Source organism: Gadus chalcogrammus, chromosome 21 (assembly GCF_026213295.1).
Source record: "Gadus chalcogrammus isolate NIFS_2021 chromosome 21, NIFS_Gcha_1.0, whole genome shotgun sequence".
In the NCBI taxonomy this organism is placed as follows: Eukaryota; Metazoa; Chordata; class Actinopteri; order Gadiformes; family Gadidae; genus Gadus; species Gadus chalcogrammus.
In genome coordinates, this window is record NC_079432.1 from 14,091,182 (window position 1) to 14,108,220 (window position 17,039).

Consider the following 17,039-nt stretch of genomic DNA (forward strand, 5'->3'; position numbering starts at 1 on the left):
CCCACTGCAAGTCTTTACTTATTGAGGTAGTACCAGAGACGTCAGACGCTTTATGATTCATAATATCATCCAAGGCGCACATAGCTTTTGGCCGTGATATTAGATATAATATACCATATTATATTATATTGTATTATTTTATAGCATATTATACAGTTATAGAGCTCCAGGAGTCCGCAAACGGCAACAATCCATTCTCCATGCTGTGATTCAGTCTGACAGCTCATTGGTCAATGGGCAGCAGCTCATTTGCATTAAAGCTACAGACACCAGACACAGCGCTTTCTGAAGGGATTGAGGGAATAGTGGTAGGCGGTATTTTTTTTTCCTGTAAGCTATTTCCAGCAATCAGCTTCAAACACATGTCTTCTGGAACTCAAATACTACGTTTACTTGTTGGGAAAACACCATAATATGTCTCCTTTAAAAGCCAAGGAAACGTACCTCTGTTTTGCACCGGATCAAACCAACAACTGGAACGTTCGTTGCTAGCAGAAACAACACTGAATACTAAAGAAGCTAACAATAATCAGAGGGAAATCGTCGAGCAATATCTCTTCAGATCAGAAGCGTCTTCAATATGAGAGCAACAGTTGTCATGCAAACGTTAAAGATTCCTAGATGATCAACTTTATGCTGCTCATTGTGATGTCATAAGGGAGATGACCTCTCGACCGTGGCAGTGAGTTTGTCTGTGTGTATGTGTGTGTGTGTGTGTGTGTGTGTGTGTGTGTGTGTGTGTGTGTGTGTGTGTGTGTGTGTGTGTGTGTGTGTGTGTGTGTGTGTGTGTGTGTGTGTGTGTGTGTGTGTGTGTGTGTGTGTGTGTGTGTGCATATTTCAGACTTACACACAGGGCATATATATGGGCCTACACACAACTTTCCATTCGAATACAATATGCACCAACAAACAATAAAAGGACATTGATAGGTTGTTTGATTAAATATAATATTTTTCAGTTTTCATTAAACCGTTAAATATGGGCTAGAGAAACATTTAAAAGGCTGCTATACATTTATACAGAGAACCAACAACCGCATACAGTATCAGTCAAGCCAGTGAATAATTGACAAGTACAATGTTTATTTATATGATTACTCTTGGTGTTGCAATTATTAGGACATCTAAGTGGAATATTAATGATAAAGACATCTTTCATCCCAAGTTGGATGTCAATGTACTACAATGTACTGCATTGAATTCATGTCTCCATCGTCTCACGCGTTTCCTTACCTGGTAAACAAGTGAAAACCTTTTTGTTATGTTTGACAACACGGTGACCAGAAAGGACATGAGAAGTCCTAGCCCACGACAAGAGTCCCAGTCTCCCTCTAGAGTCTAGATGGTGCTGTAAGATGGCAGTTTCAAAGCTTGCCTCCTGTACAGTGTCAGTTAGTGTCAGTTCGTGATTTAATTCAACATGATTGCTTTCAGAAGGACACGTGGCTGTCCTGTGATGAATCCCCCGCCCCCCCCCCCCCTTCCCTTCCTTAACAGACTTGAAAGTGATTTGAAGGTTATTTCGCCATCCAAGGCGGAGATATTTCAAGAGGTTAGTTGTGTAGCATAGACAAGTGGTTCTCTAACTTTGTATACCGTGTACCACCTCAGAAAATATTTGACTCTCCAAGTACCACCATAATGATGTTAAAATACAGTAATATAAGACCAATCTATTAAGCTACACACAATTTACGCAGGAGACACAATTTTACCTTAAAATAATATTATACATTTTTAACAGCTGTACAAAGGGGTACTAGACCCCTGGCAAAAATCCCTCACACAACTCTCATACAACGCAAGGGGCCGCCCCTCAAATACACACAAGTGAGAACATTAAGAACACAACTTTATTTCTCATATACACACGCACACACACATACACAGACAGCAAGCGAGAATATGAAGAATAACTGTCTTTCACACGCACACACACACACACACACACACACACACACACACACACACACACACACACACACACACACACACACACACACACACACACACACACACACACACAAACACACATACACACACACACACACACACACACACACACACACACACACACACACACACACACACAAACACACACACACACACACACACACACACACACACACACACACACACACACACAAACACACATACACACACACACACACACACACAGACAAACAGTAAGCATAACAATTTAATACAAACAACCTTTTGATAAAGGCTAATTACTATTATAAAATGATAAGACTAATGAGACGGGTGCTGATTGTGCGATGTCTGGATCTATCGAGGTCAGTCTCAGGTCTGAGTTACTACCTGGCTTTGCAGAGGGTCACCGAATAATAAGAAAAGAAGCAACCTGGTACAGCTTGGGCATAGCTGTGGTCTGTCAGGGCCCCAACTGGGCATATTGGATTTATCAGAAGTGAAATCATTTGAAGCCATGCATTGAACCTGAACGGCTTGCCTGAGTTTTCTTGTTACAAAGACCTTGTTTGGAGTGGACGCGATCCGGCTTTATTGTGGCAAATCAAGGTCTATCCCTGGACTGATCGCGTACCGTACCGTAGAAAGCATGCATTTGCATCATGCCCAACGTAAGCAACCCCTTGCTTGAGAACCACAGCCATAGATCTTGCTGTCACGTGGTCAGTCTGACAGTCTGTGTGGCCATCAAGCATTGTTATTGATGGGGTGTGTCATTATATGTTTCTTTAAGTGTGTTCAGTACACATGTATTTGCTTGCTTACGACCCTGCTGGATCTGAAGGGTTTAACCACCTGGCCCCCCCCCCTAAAAAAAAGACCCTTAGACTAGGGGACCTTTTGACTGAAAAGCTGTTCATCTTTTTTATCTCCACTTACACGTGTCCACCTTTAGGGTGGAGAAGGTACAATTCTTCTGCAACAAAGACTGGTGGAATGGAAGTACCAGAGCCACCGCACCAGGATGGCAGGTGGTTGGTGCCCTCAGCGATGCACCACTTCTTCACAGCTCTCTCCACCTTGCTGCTTATTTAAGTGGTACTTAAAGCATGCTACTTTGAAATGTACTGATGATGACATGCCTTGGCAGAAGTTAATAATGAACCCCCCCCAGGAGTATCTGGGAGGTTGAGTGCTTCCGGTCCTAGACCGGAATTTGTGTGTGTAGTTATGAGTGTGTTAATACCGTTTGTGAACTGGGGGGGACTTATTGTTATGTGGCAGGGATGTCTGTGGGCCTGGGTTAGGTTCTAGGAGAAATGTACCCTTACATTCAATGATAATATGTACTTATATAGGAATATAATAATTGTTGAGAAAAGATTGAGAAGACAAGTCACCCCAGACAGCCCTTCCCTCTGAATGTGGCCCAGAGTAGCACCAGCAAGTCTGCAGACCTCAGTTCCCCTCGGTCCTGCTGGCCAGGATGAGAACTAGGGATAACTGCATAAGGTTAGCAGAAAAGAGCCATTGTATCTGTAGAGGATTCATACCAGGAACGGATGTATGGGCAATGGCATTTTGATGGACAGAAATTGATGTGTTAATGTTTTCAAAAACATTCAACAGTCACAGGTATTACGCAAAAAAATCTCTAAATCTCTCCCATAACCAAACTCAGGGCCGCAGACATCCCTGGCACCATAACAATAAGTCCCCCCGGCGTTCACAAACGGTATTAACACACTCCTGCTCCTAGGGGGGGTTCATTATTAACTACTATTGTCCCTCTGGTATTAGCCGTTCAGAGACAGTGCCTCAGGCCCATGTTGAGGGTGCACAGGTTGAGAGGCCTTTAACACATTTTCTTGAGAGACAATAAAAGCAAAAAGGCTCCATAAACACGCATTGCAAGGCAGTACGAAGTGCACCTGGTAATAATTAGCCAGGTATAAACCAGAGGTTCGATGTACAAGTGTAACAAACCTAGAATGTGAGGTTGGACTGTTGCGGGTAGAAGGATATGATCTACGACCCAGGCAGCACCACACAGGTAGAAACAATAATCTTTATTAAATGCAGCTACCAAACATGTCAGACTGGGTCAGGTTCTTGAAGTCCCTAACTCCAAATGATGTGGAGTTGAGGACTCCACACACGCACTCACACACACACACACACACACACACACACACACACACACACACACACACACACACACACACACACACACACACACACACACACACACACACACACACACACACACACACACACACACACACACACACACACACACACACACACACACACACACACAAACATGGATGGACACAAACACAGAGGCCTCCGACAAGTAGCGTAATCGGAGAACCCCTAACTTGGAAGCCGCACCGCCAGCGCTGTTATTCCCCTGCCCTATCTACAGTAGCCCGCTGAGCTGTCTTCGCTGCCGGCAGACCTATATAGCCTGCGAACAATTAATTAACGCAACGCGCTCCTGCCTGAGGTCCCTCCCCCCACACAAGACAGTCAAAACAATGCATTCCTACACCGTCCTTCATAACACAGGGATACACAAATTTGTGCCAGAGTTTAAAACTGCAGAATCCTCATTCCTCTCAGGTAATCAGAATGTCTTTTTGCAAATAATTTCAATCTAAATTTGTTTATTATTCTGTCTAGGCTCTAATGCTTGTGTGGCATGTGCAGTCTTTACATTAGTTAACCTAACGGGTGAGTAAACCATGAGATAGCCTACTTTCTTAGAAAAGATCAGTGCTTCCTTTCCAGTCAACTTATTGTCTATTATAGTAAAGTGTATATCATAGTCTGATATACGCATTACCGAAGAACAATAGGTTTGTCTGTATCCAAATCAAATCAATGGAGTGGGCTGGCTAGTTTTGCTGTCGTTGTTTATTATAATGATTCATTATGTTAAGGAAGACAATGGTTACGTTTGGGATCACCGCAAAACCACATCACGTAGGTTCCTAATCGTTGACGAGGGAATAAATCATTATGGTGCGTCCCAGAGCCCATCCAAAGCAATGGGATGTGGGACTTATCCTACCTGAACTGTAGCTCCTACCTGAACTGTAGCTCCTACTTGGTGAAGTGGGGGTAGGTCGATCACCCCCCAGTTCGATAGTAGGAGGTTCCACTTCCACAGGCATTCCAGTGTACTTTTCTTAGTTGGAGGTAGGATATAAGTCCCACGTCCCACTGGTTTGGATGGGCTCTGGAACGCACCATTATTTGTGCGGTTAAATTTAGTTAATGTAGCCTATATATTTTTCATTTCTGAGAGTATATATGGAACCAGACGAACATGCAAACATGTTTGATTTGCTCTGGCATCTCCATAATAGCCTACGTGTTTGCGAATCGATATGGGGAATATTTATGACTTAGAAATGCATTTCACTATCCCAAGCAGGAGAGGTATGCAATGCATGAACGATGCTCTGTGAAACAATTGCCCTGATTAAAGCAGGAGAGCATTGTTTTCTGCTCCGCTTTCTCTTCAGCTCAGACGCTGCGGGCTGCACCGGACCGGAGGACTTGCATATCTGTTGAATAGCCAAAATCTTAAAAACTAACAACCACAAAAAACTGCATCAACTGGGATTGAGATCGGTGGTTGTTTTAGTATATGGACTGTATTTATATAGCGATATTCTTACCACTCAAAGTGCTTTACAACTTTGCTTAAAATTCCCCCATTCATGCACACATTTACACACCGACGGCGGAGTGACCCATGCAAGCTGTTCTGGAGCAGGTAGGGTAAGTGCCTTGCTCAGGAACACCTTGACACTCAGTTAGTGGGAGCAGGGGACCGCAACCTTCTACTGGCAACCTTCCAGTTACCAGCCAGCCAACCCGCTCTACCTGAGCTACATGCCGCCCCAGCACACCCCCGCAGCACCTCTGTTCTGTTCCTGGTCTACATTTAACTTTCAGTTCGGATGTCAAGGCGTTTCTGGCAGGAGGTCATCGTTTTTAAACGCCTACACGGGCCAGCCAATAGACGTTGGTGAGCCAACCTATTTAATACAGCATTTTTAACCACCATGCATAACGGGAAAGGCTTTTGACTAATGCAATACCACTTTAAACAGCAATAACAACACAAGGAACAACACACTCTTCCACCCAGCGACTTTTCAGCAGTAGGCCTACAGTATTTTAACAGGAAGTCTTTAAGCAGGCAAGTGAAATGTGTCTGATGTTTGTTGTGATTGTTATTATAGGAGTGATTAATGCTGAGATTTGGTTGTGTTCTGTGTACTTAATGTAGGCCTACCTGACCTCACTCCAGCTGACCTACTGAGTGTATACATCTTACTCCTCAGTGTCCAACTTTAAACTAAAGTCTCTGATGAGGTGATTAGGAACTTATCATAACAATCAGCAAAGTGCTGTGATGTTAAAAAAGATAAAAAATATATATATTTTTTTCCCATTTAAAAATCAGGGTTGGTTGTGTTCTTTCAAACGTTCAAGTTCTTTCCCCCTCGGTCTCTCCCGGGAGAGACTTCTGGGTTTTCTCTCCAGAAGTCATCTATTTTCAGTCTAGAGGTGAAAAAGTTTGGAAACCCCTGGTTTATACTCATAAATTAACTTGGGATTTACACATACACCTTTTAATCCACAAATAATTAGATGTGCAGCTGCAAACTTTTTTTGTCGGTGCAAACCTTTGATGTGCAAACCTTTGCACATCAATGGTTTTCACAGACAAAAAATGTAACAGCAAATTAAATATATGTGTTCAAATTATTCACACTTTGACAGATTTGAATGTATATATATCAACACAAAATGTTTTCACACATTCTCACATGGTTGTCACAGCTACAATACTTTGGACCTTAATTTGTCGGCAATTACTTTTTACTTACATTTACTTACAAAAAACTGCACACTGGTAGTTGTTTTATGTTTGGTGCAATAAAGTGCACACAATCTAACTGAAGTACACTGAGAGTGCTTTATGAATATCGGACCATCAGAATAAGTAGAACCGTACAAAGCAAGCATTCTTGGCAAAAAGTGATTTAAAATTTCAAAGGCCAAATTCATCCATTCTCGGCGGGACTGAAAACTCTGCTCTCCCCGGTGCTCGCTCAACACGGGGCAACGAGAAGCACTGGTGGAGCCGAGGGTTCTTGAGGCACACCCACAACCCAAATTGGATGATGAAAGACTAAAACAGAGAGTTAATTTTAATCGCACATATATTTTTTTAAGCAGGCAACGTACTTTGATTGAATTTTTTTTAACTTATGTATTCCACTGTTTATGTTCCTTGGGTTCAGTTATAGTTTATATAATGACACTGACCAGCATCTCTATCCGTATCACACCTACGTAGGCCTTAATATTTGGTGAACTCAAATTGCACAAATTATGGGATACATTGCCATATTTGATCACATGAATAATCGCCATCTTTTCAAACCTGCGTTAAACAGGGTGTTATTAAATTATTGGATTGCAGAGTCTGATGGATTACGATGAGGAATGGCAGCACAACGACCTGTGGCCAAATGGCAGCTACTCCAACGGCAGCAGCAGTGGTGCTTTGGAAACATCATTTTTCCAACTACATGACAAAATCCTCAACATCGTTGTGCCAATCACCATGTTCTGTACCATGGTGTCGCTGGGCTGTACCATGCAGTGGTCCAAGATCAAGGTGATGTCTTCTTGTTCCTGGGGGATTCCTAGAGGTCATATACTATGTAAAGGATATGAACCATTCAGTGCTGATCTTCATGGTGATTTTTCTCATTCTGAGAGGTGTCTTGCCATAAAGCTTTTTTAATCACTTCTCCTCCAGGATCACATGAAGAGACCCAGGGGGATGATCCTAGCAGCAGGAGCTCAGTTCGGCATCATGCCTCTCTCGGCATTTGTCCTAGCCAAGGTTGGCAGTGGCTGATAACAACCACCATAAACCTACTATTTATATACCACAATAACAATACTATTCACTACGTTTCAATACTATCACACGTGTCTGACGGAAAACCAAAGATTCATAATGCGATAGTATTTTAATATTTATCATAGATATTGGCTCTACAGCCAAGCAGCGTCTCAGGCGGTTCATTGTGATGTCGGTTCTTTCAGGCGTTCAAACTGGAGCCGTTGCCGGCGGTGGCGGTGATGATCTGTGGCTGCTGCCCGGGGGGAACCCTGTCCAACATGCTGACGCTGCCCATTCAGGGCGACATGAACCTCAGGTATACTATTGCTGTGTGTGGAGTAATATTTATGAATTCATAATTAATATTACTATTACACTGTCTATTAACCCAATGGTCTTATCCATTGTGAAATTGTTCTCTCTGGCGACACATGGGGTGATTGTATCCCGGGTTAGTACACATCATGTCTGTTAATAACTTCAACTTTCACTAAGTGGAAGATGGAAATGCCATGCACAAAGGTCAGACTTTCTGTGTAGCGTATAGATGCATGCCGATGATTACGGTCAACCGCACGTCATTCACCCTGCCTGAATCCCATTTGGCCTTGATCCAATCTTTATCAGGTCGATACATATTTTATCTGGCCTAGAGCCAGCAAGGTGTGCTAATAGGGGTCCAAAAGTTGAGACAGACAAAATGACAGAGCAGGCGAGACGGTAGACAGCATTTGCAATACAGATAGTCCACACAGGAGAACCATTTTGTCCAGCTGTAGCTGTGTCAATGGTTCTCAAACTATTAATTGTTATCACATTATATTATGGCGTGATAATTCTACAATGGTCATAACCTATATTAAAACCACAAATCTTAATTGTTCCTGGGATAGCCCTGGAGTCCTTTAAAGTGACCTTAGGGGTAAAAACACTATAGACACCCCGCCCTGTCTGACCCCCCCCCCCCCCCCCCCCGCTGCACAGCATCGTGATGACGTCCTGCTCGTCCGTGCTGGCTCTGGCCATGATGCCTCTGCTGCTGTACGTGTACTGCCAGGGCTTCCCCGGCCTGGTGGGCTTGGTACCCTACGGCCGCATCATTCTCGGCCTGGTGCTGACCATCGTCCCCTGCACCATCGGCATCCTCATCACCCACTTCAGGCCGCAGTGGACCCGCACCTCCAAGGTCCGTACGCACGGCGCTAAATCAAAACTCCAGGATTGATCTGCATGGAACTAGAAGGATATTAAAAACCTGAGGCTCTCCCTAACGCTAAATTTAACATGACTTACTAAGTTGTTTGGCAAGACATGATGGCAAGGCATGATCGTTCATGATATAGTTACAGAGAGAGGTCCTACATACAGATTATGGGACAGGATAGTTTGGATTTTCACTGTAGCTTTGGAAGTGCTTCTTAAATGTCTAAGTAGCTTACATTACAATAATATCAATTCAATCCTTTCTAATATCTTTACAATGTATTTAAACGTCCGGCCCACCACCTAACTATTGCCTGGTGTCATGCTCTCTCTACCTCACCCTTCAGATTATCCTGGGTGTCCTGACGGTAGCCATCCTGCTGATTGTCGCTGCGGCGGTCATGACTGTGGGTAAACACATCCTCCTGGAGATGAGTCCTTCCCTCATCGCCATCGGCAGTCTGATGCCCCTCATCGGCTTCATCCTGGGATACGGCCTCGCCGCCCTGTTCAAGCTCAATGAATCGTGAGTCCCCTGAATATATATAAATGACCATGATGACGACGGTGAGTCGCATTAGGGCCCTGTGGTACAAACCGAGCGCAATGAGGACCTTAATGTTTTGTTTTTTTAGATGGGACATGAATGTATAGGACATGAGTTCTCAGCCCTCCCTTGCCCTGGATGCCACAAACATGGGCGCCGTTATCCTTTTGAGTTTGAGACGGCAGGCTGACTTCTGTTTAGATAACGCTGACCTCAGATTGGGCAGTGAGGTGCAGCTCTTTCCCAGGCTCATTGGAGTCGGTCCATGAATGCAAACCGACGCTGAACCTGAAGTGGTTATAAATTATAATAAAAATAGCAACGGTAATGCCTCCGGTGACACAAGGGTCAAGTATAAACCCCGACCGTAAACCATGGAAGATCAATCAAGCAAACAAGTGGATTGCCAGTCGAAGCCTCATCGATGAAGCAAAGTAGAAGTGTTGAACAAAAGTATAATTCAGACACTGACAATTCATAACAGGAGTGGCCTTATTCGCAGCAGTTGACGGCCAATACCGGCCAAAACGTTATAAATAGGCTGGTCAATTATTGACACCGCGTGATGGTAACCACTCACTGATAGCATCAGTCAATTGGTTGTGGTTTAGGGGATGGTTGATTATCCTGGTGATCACATAACTTTTATTTGTAGGTAGGCCCGTTGTTAATCAATTTTTATTCCCAGATCCCGGAGGACCATCTCCATTGAAACGGGCTGCCAGAACATCCAGCTGGCCTACGCCATTCTGAAGTTGGGTTTCCCGCCAGGAGTCATCGGGAATCTCTCTATATTCCCTTTCGTCTACGTCCTATTCCAGCTGATGGAGGCTGGAGTGCTCATTCTGGGGTCCAGATGTTACCAGAGGTACAAGACCAAGCATAAAGGTAAGAGGAATCTAATTGTCTCATTAAAAATCACAAACATTCACACACCTCAAGCTTTCACCTCTTCAGAGGGGCGTCTATTGACAAAGTGTGCCGTCACAACTTTCTCCTTTGCTAACAGCTGGAGCGGAGGAGCTGTTCCAGCCAACAGACGCCTACATTGGGGTTGAAGTGGTTAGGGAACACTCACCTGAGACACGCCCCAAATTAAAATCCTAGAAGCAAGATCCTGTTGACAAGGGTTAGCTTGAAGTGGAAAAGGTGACGTCTGTCGAGAGCACGTTCCCTCTAGCCTTAGTGACATTTGTCACAGTTGGGTCCACTACCTCCTAATGTGTATAGAAGTCAGATGCAAGTACAATGCTTTGGTTGCTCGGAACTTTTGGTATGTAAATGTACTCTTGATTCAAGTGATCTTTAGGCCTAATAAATATTTTTCAAAACCGAGGAAAATGTATCTTGAGCTTTTCCTATTTTAGTTGCCCCTCATCTTTCCGTGGCAGAATGGAGAAAGCCATATCGGGTTTGTCAAGAACTGGTCTAATTATCAGCATGAATGCTGAAGGAATATTACGGTTATTGTATTGTTCATGAATTGCATAACTTGATAAAAAGCTTGCATTTGTAAAGAGACTTCTCACTCAAAAGCACAACTTTGACTTAAACTGTCATGTGCATTCTTGTCAATTTGGGGTATATTTAGGTACGGTCATTGAAACGTGGCTGAAGTACTCCCTCATAGTTCGTATGGTTGGACTTTTACTAAACATAACAATAGAGATGGGTGCAGCCTTTATATCGAGTTATAACCAGTTGTAAAATGTGTACAAGTGGAGTTATGTAGACTCCACATGAATACATTTAATAAATGGACTGATGCAGTGCAGATATGTACTATATTACATAATACAAATCACCCAAAGAACTAAATGAGTCCAATAGTCAATAGAAAAGTCAAATACATTTAATCCAACCACTTTTTTTTCAGACCAACCTTTGCCAAGTACAACTGGAAACATGCACAGAATTCGACATGAAAGAGCTCGGACCGTATTCGTAAATTAAAAAAATGTCAGAGTACAAATAGAAATATACAAAAATCCAAAGCAAATGCATGGTTTCTACTTTTAATGACACCATGACCATACATTGATAGATCATGAAAAAGAAACAAAAAAAGTCAAATCAGGCCCACACATTTGTATAGAACCTAAACGGAAGGGGCAGAGACAAGGTGGGATGTAAGCCTACATCTTCTCTACTGGACCTCTGAGCACAAATGGGGGGGGGGGGGTGAACAAAAAACAGGAAGAAAGTTGCATTCTAAGTAACCGAAGCGCATCGCTCATCAACATCTGGCCTCATAGAGTCCCTGAAAGCGGAACCATCAATAAAAATGTGTGTGTGCGCGCGAGTGTGTGAGTTTCTATGTGTTGCAGGGGGATGGGTGAGTGTATTCAGTGTTCTTCCACGCCCTTGCTCCCCCCGTATCGCCACAACAGACCATAACGCTACAGCTGCCAGTAACTACAAACTGTGACAAAGAGCCGCACTGACTGGAGGAGGCTGTGATGACCATTCCTTGGACAGGGGGTGAACGAGTGGGAGCGCGTATGTGTGCATGTGACCGAGTATGGGGTAGGCCGGTCCGCTCAGCGCCGGCCATCGGGGGACGGGGACCTGGACCGGGATCGAGAGTGGGACCGGGACCTGGACCGGGACCTGGAGCGCGAGGCTCGCTGGGCGGGCGGGGGGGAGTGCGGGGCGGCCGTCTCGCAGGCCTTGTTGTTGGTGACGGAGGTGGAGCGCTTGACCGCCGGCTCCTTGGAGGCGGCACGGACGGCCGAGGGCGGGGACCCTCTCCGCGGGGACGCTCTGCGGGGGGACCCTCCTCGTGGGGATCCACCCCGTGGGGACGCTCTGCGTGGGGACCCTCCCCGAGGGGACGCTCTCCGTGGGGACCCTCCTCTAGGTGATGCCCTGCGTGGGGACCCTCCCCGAGGGGACGCTCTCCGTGGGGACCCTCCTCTAGGAGATGCCCTGCGTGGGGACCCTCCCCGAGGGGACGCTCTGCGTGGGGAGCCTCCTCGTGGGGACCCTCCTCTAGGTGATGCTCTCCGTGGAGACCCTCCGCGTGGGGACGCTCTCCGTGGAGACCCTGCCCTAGGGGACCCTCCCCGTGGGGACGCTCTGCGTGGGGACCCTCCCCGTGGGGAGGCTCTGCGTGGGGACCCTCCTCGTGGGGACGCTCTGCGTGGGGACCCTCCTCGTGGGGAAGCTCTGCGTGGGGACCCTCCTCGTGGGGAAGCTCTGCGTGGGGACCCTCCTCGTGGGGACCCACCTCTCCGCGGGGACCCACCCCTCCGCGGGGACCCACCTCGAGGTGATCCGGAGCGGGAGCGATTGTACGGCCGGGGAGTGCGGGAGCGGGAGCGAGAACGGGAGCCCTGCGGCGTGCGGGAGCGGGAGCGCCCGTGGGAACGGGAGCGGGAGCGGGAACGCGAAGAGCTGTTGGAGCGGGAGCGGCTCCGGGACCTGGTGGAGGATAACCACGTGTTACAGGAGGAGAGGAAACACCACGACTACAGCCCTATGAAACCCAATATGCATGGCGTGCATACGAGGCCCTAGACCTGAAACACCAATACTGGTCTGCTGGTTGAACCACGGCTTCACTGAAACAGCCTTCTACCAATGAAATGGGTGACGGATGTTTCAGTGCCGCCGGCAGAGATGGAGGAGGGTTTCATCACCAAAGAGTTATCGTCCTTTAACTAAAGAGCCATAGGCCGGGATATTTCAGTTTTAACCTTCAAATGAACTGAAAAAAATGATGACACCAGACAAGCCATCAAAGCCTATAAAGGATTACTTTGAACGTCAGCAGCAGACGGGAAAAGAAACCAACCTCTTTTTGGCTGCTTCAACCAACTTGATTTTCCTTCCATTGATTTCCTTGCCAGACAGTTTTTCAAGAGCGTTTTTCAGGTCGCTGTAAGAGGCAAACTCAACCACCCTGTCCAATGAAAAGAAAAAGTGTGGGAGGGTGAGGAGATGAGTCATTGCAAATGGAGATTAAGATGTTTTAACAAGCTCATGTTCGAGTCCTTTAACCAACAACTGGGTTGCTTTTGCAAATGTATCAATTCCCCCAGACCCCGAGCGAGAGGCCCCTCGTTGGTCCCTTACCCTTCGTTGAGCTTGGGCCGGTGGGCGTCTGCAAACGTCACCTCCCCTGCTTGTCTCATGAAATCCTTCAAGTCCTACCGCACAACATGAACACCAAGGGGGGCAAGTGAGTCGGGCAACCAAGAGACATGGCCACACTCAATTTGTTTGCAAAAATGTTTGACTAAGTGAAATCAATGGACATAACATAAGAGAGAGGCGGTTAGATAGACTTGAGAGCACTATATAGGCTACTAGGCAGATTAGGAACGACGTAGGGTCCAAGAACGTCCCATCAGCAGGTCTGAACAAAATGTTAACGTAAGCCTGTTATTGTTTTATTTAATTTTTTTAAGTAACATCTGGATTAATGGGTTTGGTTTATCGGATGCCAGTATGCATCGATTGCCAAATGGTTGATGGAAAACGGAGCCAGGCGCATTAGGTTGCCAGAGAGCTTCGTGGACCCGGTCACTTTGAGGGCTATGAGGAGAGGTGAGCGGCAGGAGGACGCCGAGGCGCCGCCTGGGGCAGCAGTGTGGCGCGGGGAGCCCCCTTCTCCCCCCCAGACTGGGAGGGTTCTACAGGGCTCTGCGCCCTGAACCGCTTCCGACCTGGCACCCCGCCTTTCATTTTGTGCATTATAAGAACATTCAATCATTTGTTTTTATGTATATAAAAATATATAGGCAAAGAAAGATGTAGATATACTAAAAGATCGTTAAATTTGTTTTGTTTGTTTTTAAAAAAAGAAATTTAAATATATAAAAATAAAAATAAAGAGAGTGAACAGGGTGGAAGAGAGTAAACTACTACCTGAGAGCGAACCCCACAGTGTGGGGGGAGGGGTAGGCCACAGGCTCTCCTAGCCCACCAATACCTCGGGACAAACAGGCGATTCTATCCACCGGGGCACCAGCGAGGGACTCAAGCACGCTCGCTCCTCGCTCTGCACGACTCTCGCTCTCTTTCGCTCTCTCTCAGGCTCGAACCTCCCTCTCTCTCTTTCTCCCTCTCTCTTTGCCACGGGTGCGGGATCACCAGTGCAGGGCGGTCGGGATCAGGTTGAGGTAGAGATCGATCGACCCAACGCTCGGATTCGAAAAGGAACCCATCGCCATCGACCAGCTGTTTTGGTGGGTGTTTTTTGCTCTTGCCTCTCCTCTCTACGACATTCTGTTTGCTCTTTCCCCACACCTCGCGCTCTCTCTCTCGACCTGGGACACGACCTTGCCCGGGCCTCAGTTGAACACACCGGGCGGCGGGGAGGGCCGTGCGACAGACTGGCGCGTGCCTGCTTGCGAGCGATCGCTCACAATGGCCAGCGGGCGTCAACCATGAGTGGAACACATTGGCGTGACAGCATAGGCTCAACCCCAGAGGGAAGGACCAACAGACAGGGTCACCATAAGCGAGTTCTTCCATACGACACAACAGTGAGGCTGGCAAATAAAGGGGTGAAGAATTGGTTAAAAACGTTGGAAAACAATTGGAACAAATTTTGTGCTTTGTGTTTGCTGAATCTGCCCTCTTCACTGAAGCTTATCAAATTTGCATTCAATTTAGGACTTTTACAATTTTGAAAATAAAAATGACCATATTATCCATACTAGTTTGGATGAACAATAACTCATTTCTGGATACATTCCTGGAGTCTAGTGTGTTTGTGCGTTGCTGGGGCATGACCAGCTGCGTGTTGCGAAGGCTCACCTGCCAGCTGACCCGTGACGACAGGTTCTCCACGATCAGACGGTTCTCCGTCCGCATCGGAGGAGGATTCCGACTGAAAGGGAGCATGAACGTGAATAATGGCGAAGGAATAACTACAGACAGGAAGCTTGTCCGTTCTGAATTTACACTAGCACAACAAATAAGGTCGACAGTTCTATAAAAATACAGTTTAACATCACCCATTGACTTGGGACGATTAGTATGCAGTGTAACACGAGTAATGGTGACGGCTTGTCTGTGACCAGTCACTTTAAGACCTGTCAGATTGAAGGGCTGCAACACAAGACTAGTATATTCCAGACTGGCATTGCAACAGTTTTAACAATGTTTTAATGATTGGACTGTTACAGCAAGGAATTCACCACCACACTATAACAATAGACATAAGGTCAAAGACACCAAAGAGCCAATTGCAAACACAAATGACTAGTGCTTCCTCTTGGAAATATTCAATGCCAAATACCGGTATACCCACGAGCAGGTTACCCTCAATAAATTATACTAATGTAGTGTGGTTCTGGCCTAACGTTGACTCTCATGCATACCTGCGACCATCCTGGGAACCCCGGCCATAGCGATCAGGGAAGCGTCCTCCTCCGCCTCCTCTATCGCTACCACTTCCACCTCCGCCACCCCTGCCGCGCCCACCACGCAGACGCACACGGGCATGCTCAATGGTCACCCTAGGGATGAACAAAACAAAATTTGACTTGCATTTACAATCCAACAAATTAACACAGACCGAATCTTGCCATGTATAACGTTATATATAACGAGTTAAACATATGGTTAGAGACAATGGCTGCGCCTAACTACGCATCTGGTCACGCGGTGTATAACCTTACTAGGCCTTCTTTGGGTCTCACCTCTCGTTGCAGAGCTCTTTGCCATCAAGCTCATAGACCGCATCTTCCGCGTCCCTGGGGTCGTCAAATTCCTGCACATCATGGGGGTGCATAGCTCAATTAAAGCTCCGTTCAGGCCCAAAACGACCACAAAAGCAGCAGCAGCCGCACCAGAGCCAGACCCCCGTGATTCAGTGTCCCGACTCACCACAAAGCCGAAGCCCCTCTTGAGGTCGATGTCTCGGATGCGGCCGTACCCTTTAAAGAACCTCTCCACGTCCTTCTCCCGGGCCGAGGGGTTCAGGCGACCGATGAAGATACGACAACCACTCATGTTCAGAGTCTTCTGCGAAACCAAGGAAGGAGATATACATCCACGTTTAGTTATCGTTAAAAAAAAGTATTGGCTAAAATTGAGGTAATATATGGTTGATCATGGGAATGAGTTGAATGGCGAGCCCGGTTGACCGTGCCTGGTTCCGCCATACAGGCCTGAACAAAAAGGCCCGTGTATTATAGCTAATAGCTCCACCCAAAGTCGATTTAAAGATCGGTTTCCCAACAAAATAGCAAAGACCTTGACCTTCTGGTCATATTAACACGTTTTAGAGCAACTACAGTGTGTTCAACGTACCTTTTGTTTTACGGAGAAAGGACGAAACGCTTCCTTGTCTGAACGCGAGTAAACAGCAAACAACCTCCCCACAAAATGGAGTCGCTTTTTTATTCAACAGAAATCGTCATTTAAATACAGCGCGTGCACCGTCTTTATCTGGCCGCTGGG

The 17,039-nt window shown here is 46.2% G+C and overlaps 2 protein-coding genes across 2 annotated transcripts; one reads left to right on the plus strand and one right to left on the minus strand.

The window, feature by feature from the left end:
• Positions 1-5,672: 5,672 nt before the first annotated feature.
• slc10a1 (solute carrier family 10 member 1) lies at positions 5,673-10,953 on the plus strand. Its single transcript, XM_056580671.1, has 9 exons — positions 5,673-5,974; positions 6,239-6,324; positions 7,442-7,639; positions 7,784-7,870; positions 8,077-8,189; positions 8,858-9,059; positions 9,424-9,602; positions 10,312-10,511; positions 10,633-10,953. The coding sequence occupies exons 3-9, from the start codon at positions 7,448-7,450 to the stop codon at positions 10,728-10,730; spliced, it is 1,071 nt and encodes a 356-aa protein (XP_056436646.1). The 5' UTR covers positions 5,673-5,974; positions 6,239-6,324; positions 7,442-7,447; the 3' UTR covers positions 10,731-10,953.
• On the minus strand, positions 10,000-16,991 carry srsf5b (serine and arginine rich splicing factor 5b). The gene is made up of 8 exons (XM_056580668.1): positions 16,890-16,991; positions 16,464-16,601; positions 16,277-16,347; positions 15,956-16,093; positions 15,390-15,462; positions 13,701-13,774; positions 13,420-13,527; positions 10,000-13,046 (listed from the first exon to the last, which is right to left on the minus strand). The coding sequence occupies exons 2-8, from the start codon at positions 16,587-16,589 to the stop codon at positions 12,164-12,166; spliced, it is 1,473 nt and encodes a 490-aa protein (XP_056436643.1). The 5' UTR covers positions 16,590-16,601; positions 16,890-16,991; the 3' UTR covers positions 10,000-12,163.
• Between the last annotated feature and the right edge of the window lie 48 nt (positions 16,992-17,039).

Excerpts from the sequence above, each read along its gene's own strand:
- slc10a1 (XM_056580671.1), top strand. The coding sequence starts at position 7,448 with ATGGATTACGATGAGGAATGGCAGCACAACGACCTGTGGCCAAATGGC. Across the intron at positions 7,640-7,783 it reads TGCAGTGGTCCAAGATCAAG|GATCACATGAAGAGACCCAG; the intron begins GTGATGTCTTCT and ends CTTCTCCTCCAG. Across the intron at positions 7,871-8,076 it reads CGGCATTTGTCCTAGCCAAG|GCGTTCAAACTGGAGCCGTT; the intron begins GTTGGCAGTGGC and ends CGGTTCTTTCAG.
- srsf5b (XM_056580668.1), bottom strand. The coding sequence starts at position 16,589 with ATGAGTGGTTGTCGTATCTTCATCGGTCGCCTGAACCCCTCGGCCCGG. Across the intron at positions 16,348-16,463 it reads AGAGGGGCTTCGGCTTTGTG|GAATTTGACGACCCCAGGGA; the intron begins GTGAGTCGGGAC and ends CATGATGTGCAG. Across the intron at positions 15,463-15,955 it reads GGTTCCCAGGATGGTCGCAG|TCGGAATCCTCCTCCGATGC; the intron begins GTATGCATGAGA and ends GCTCCCTTTCAG.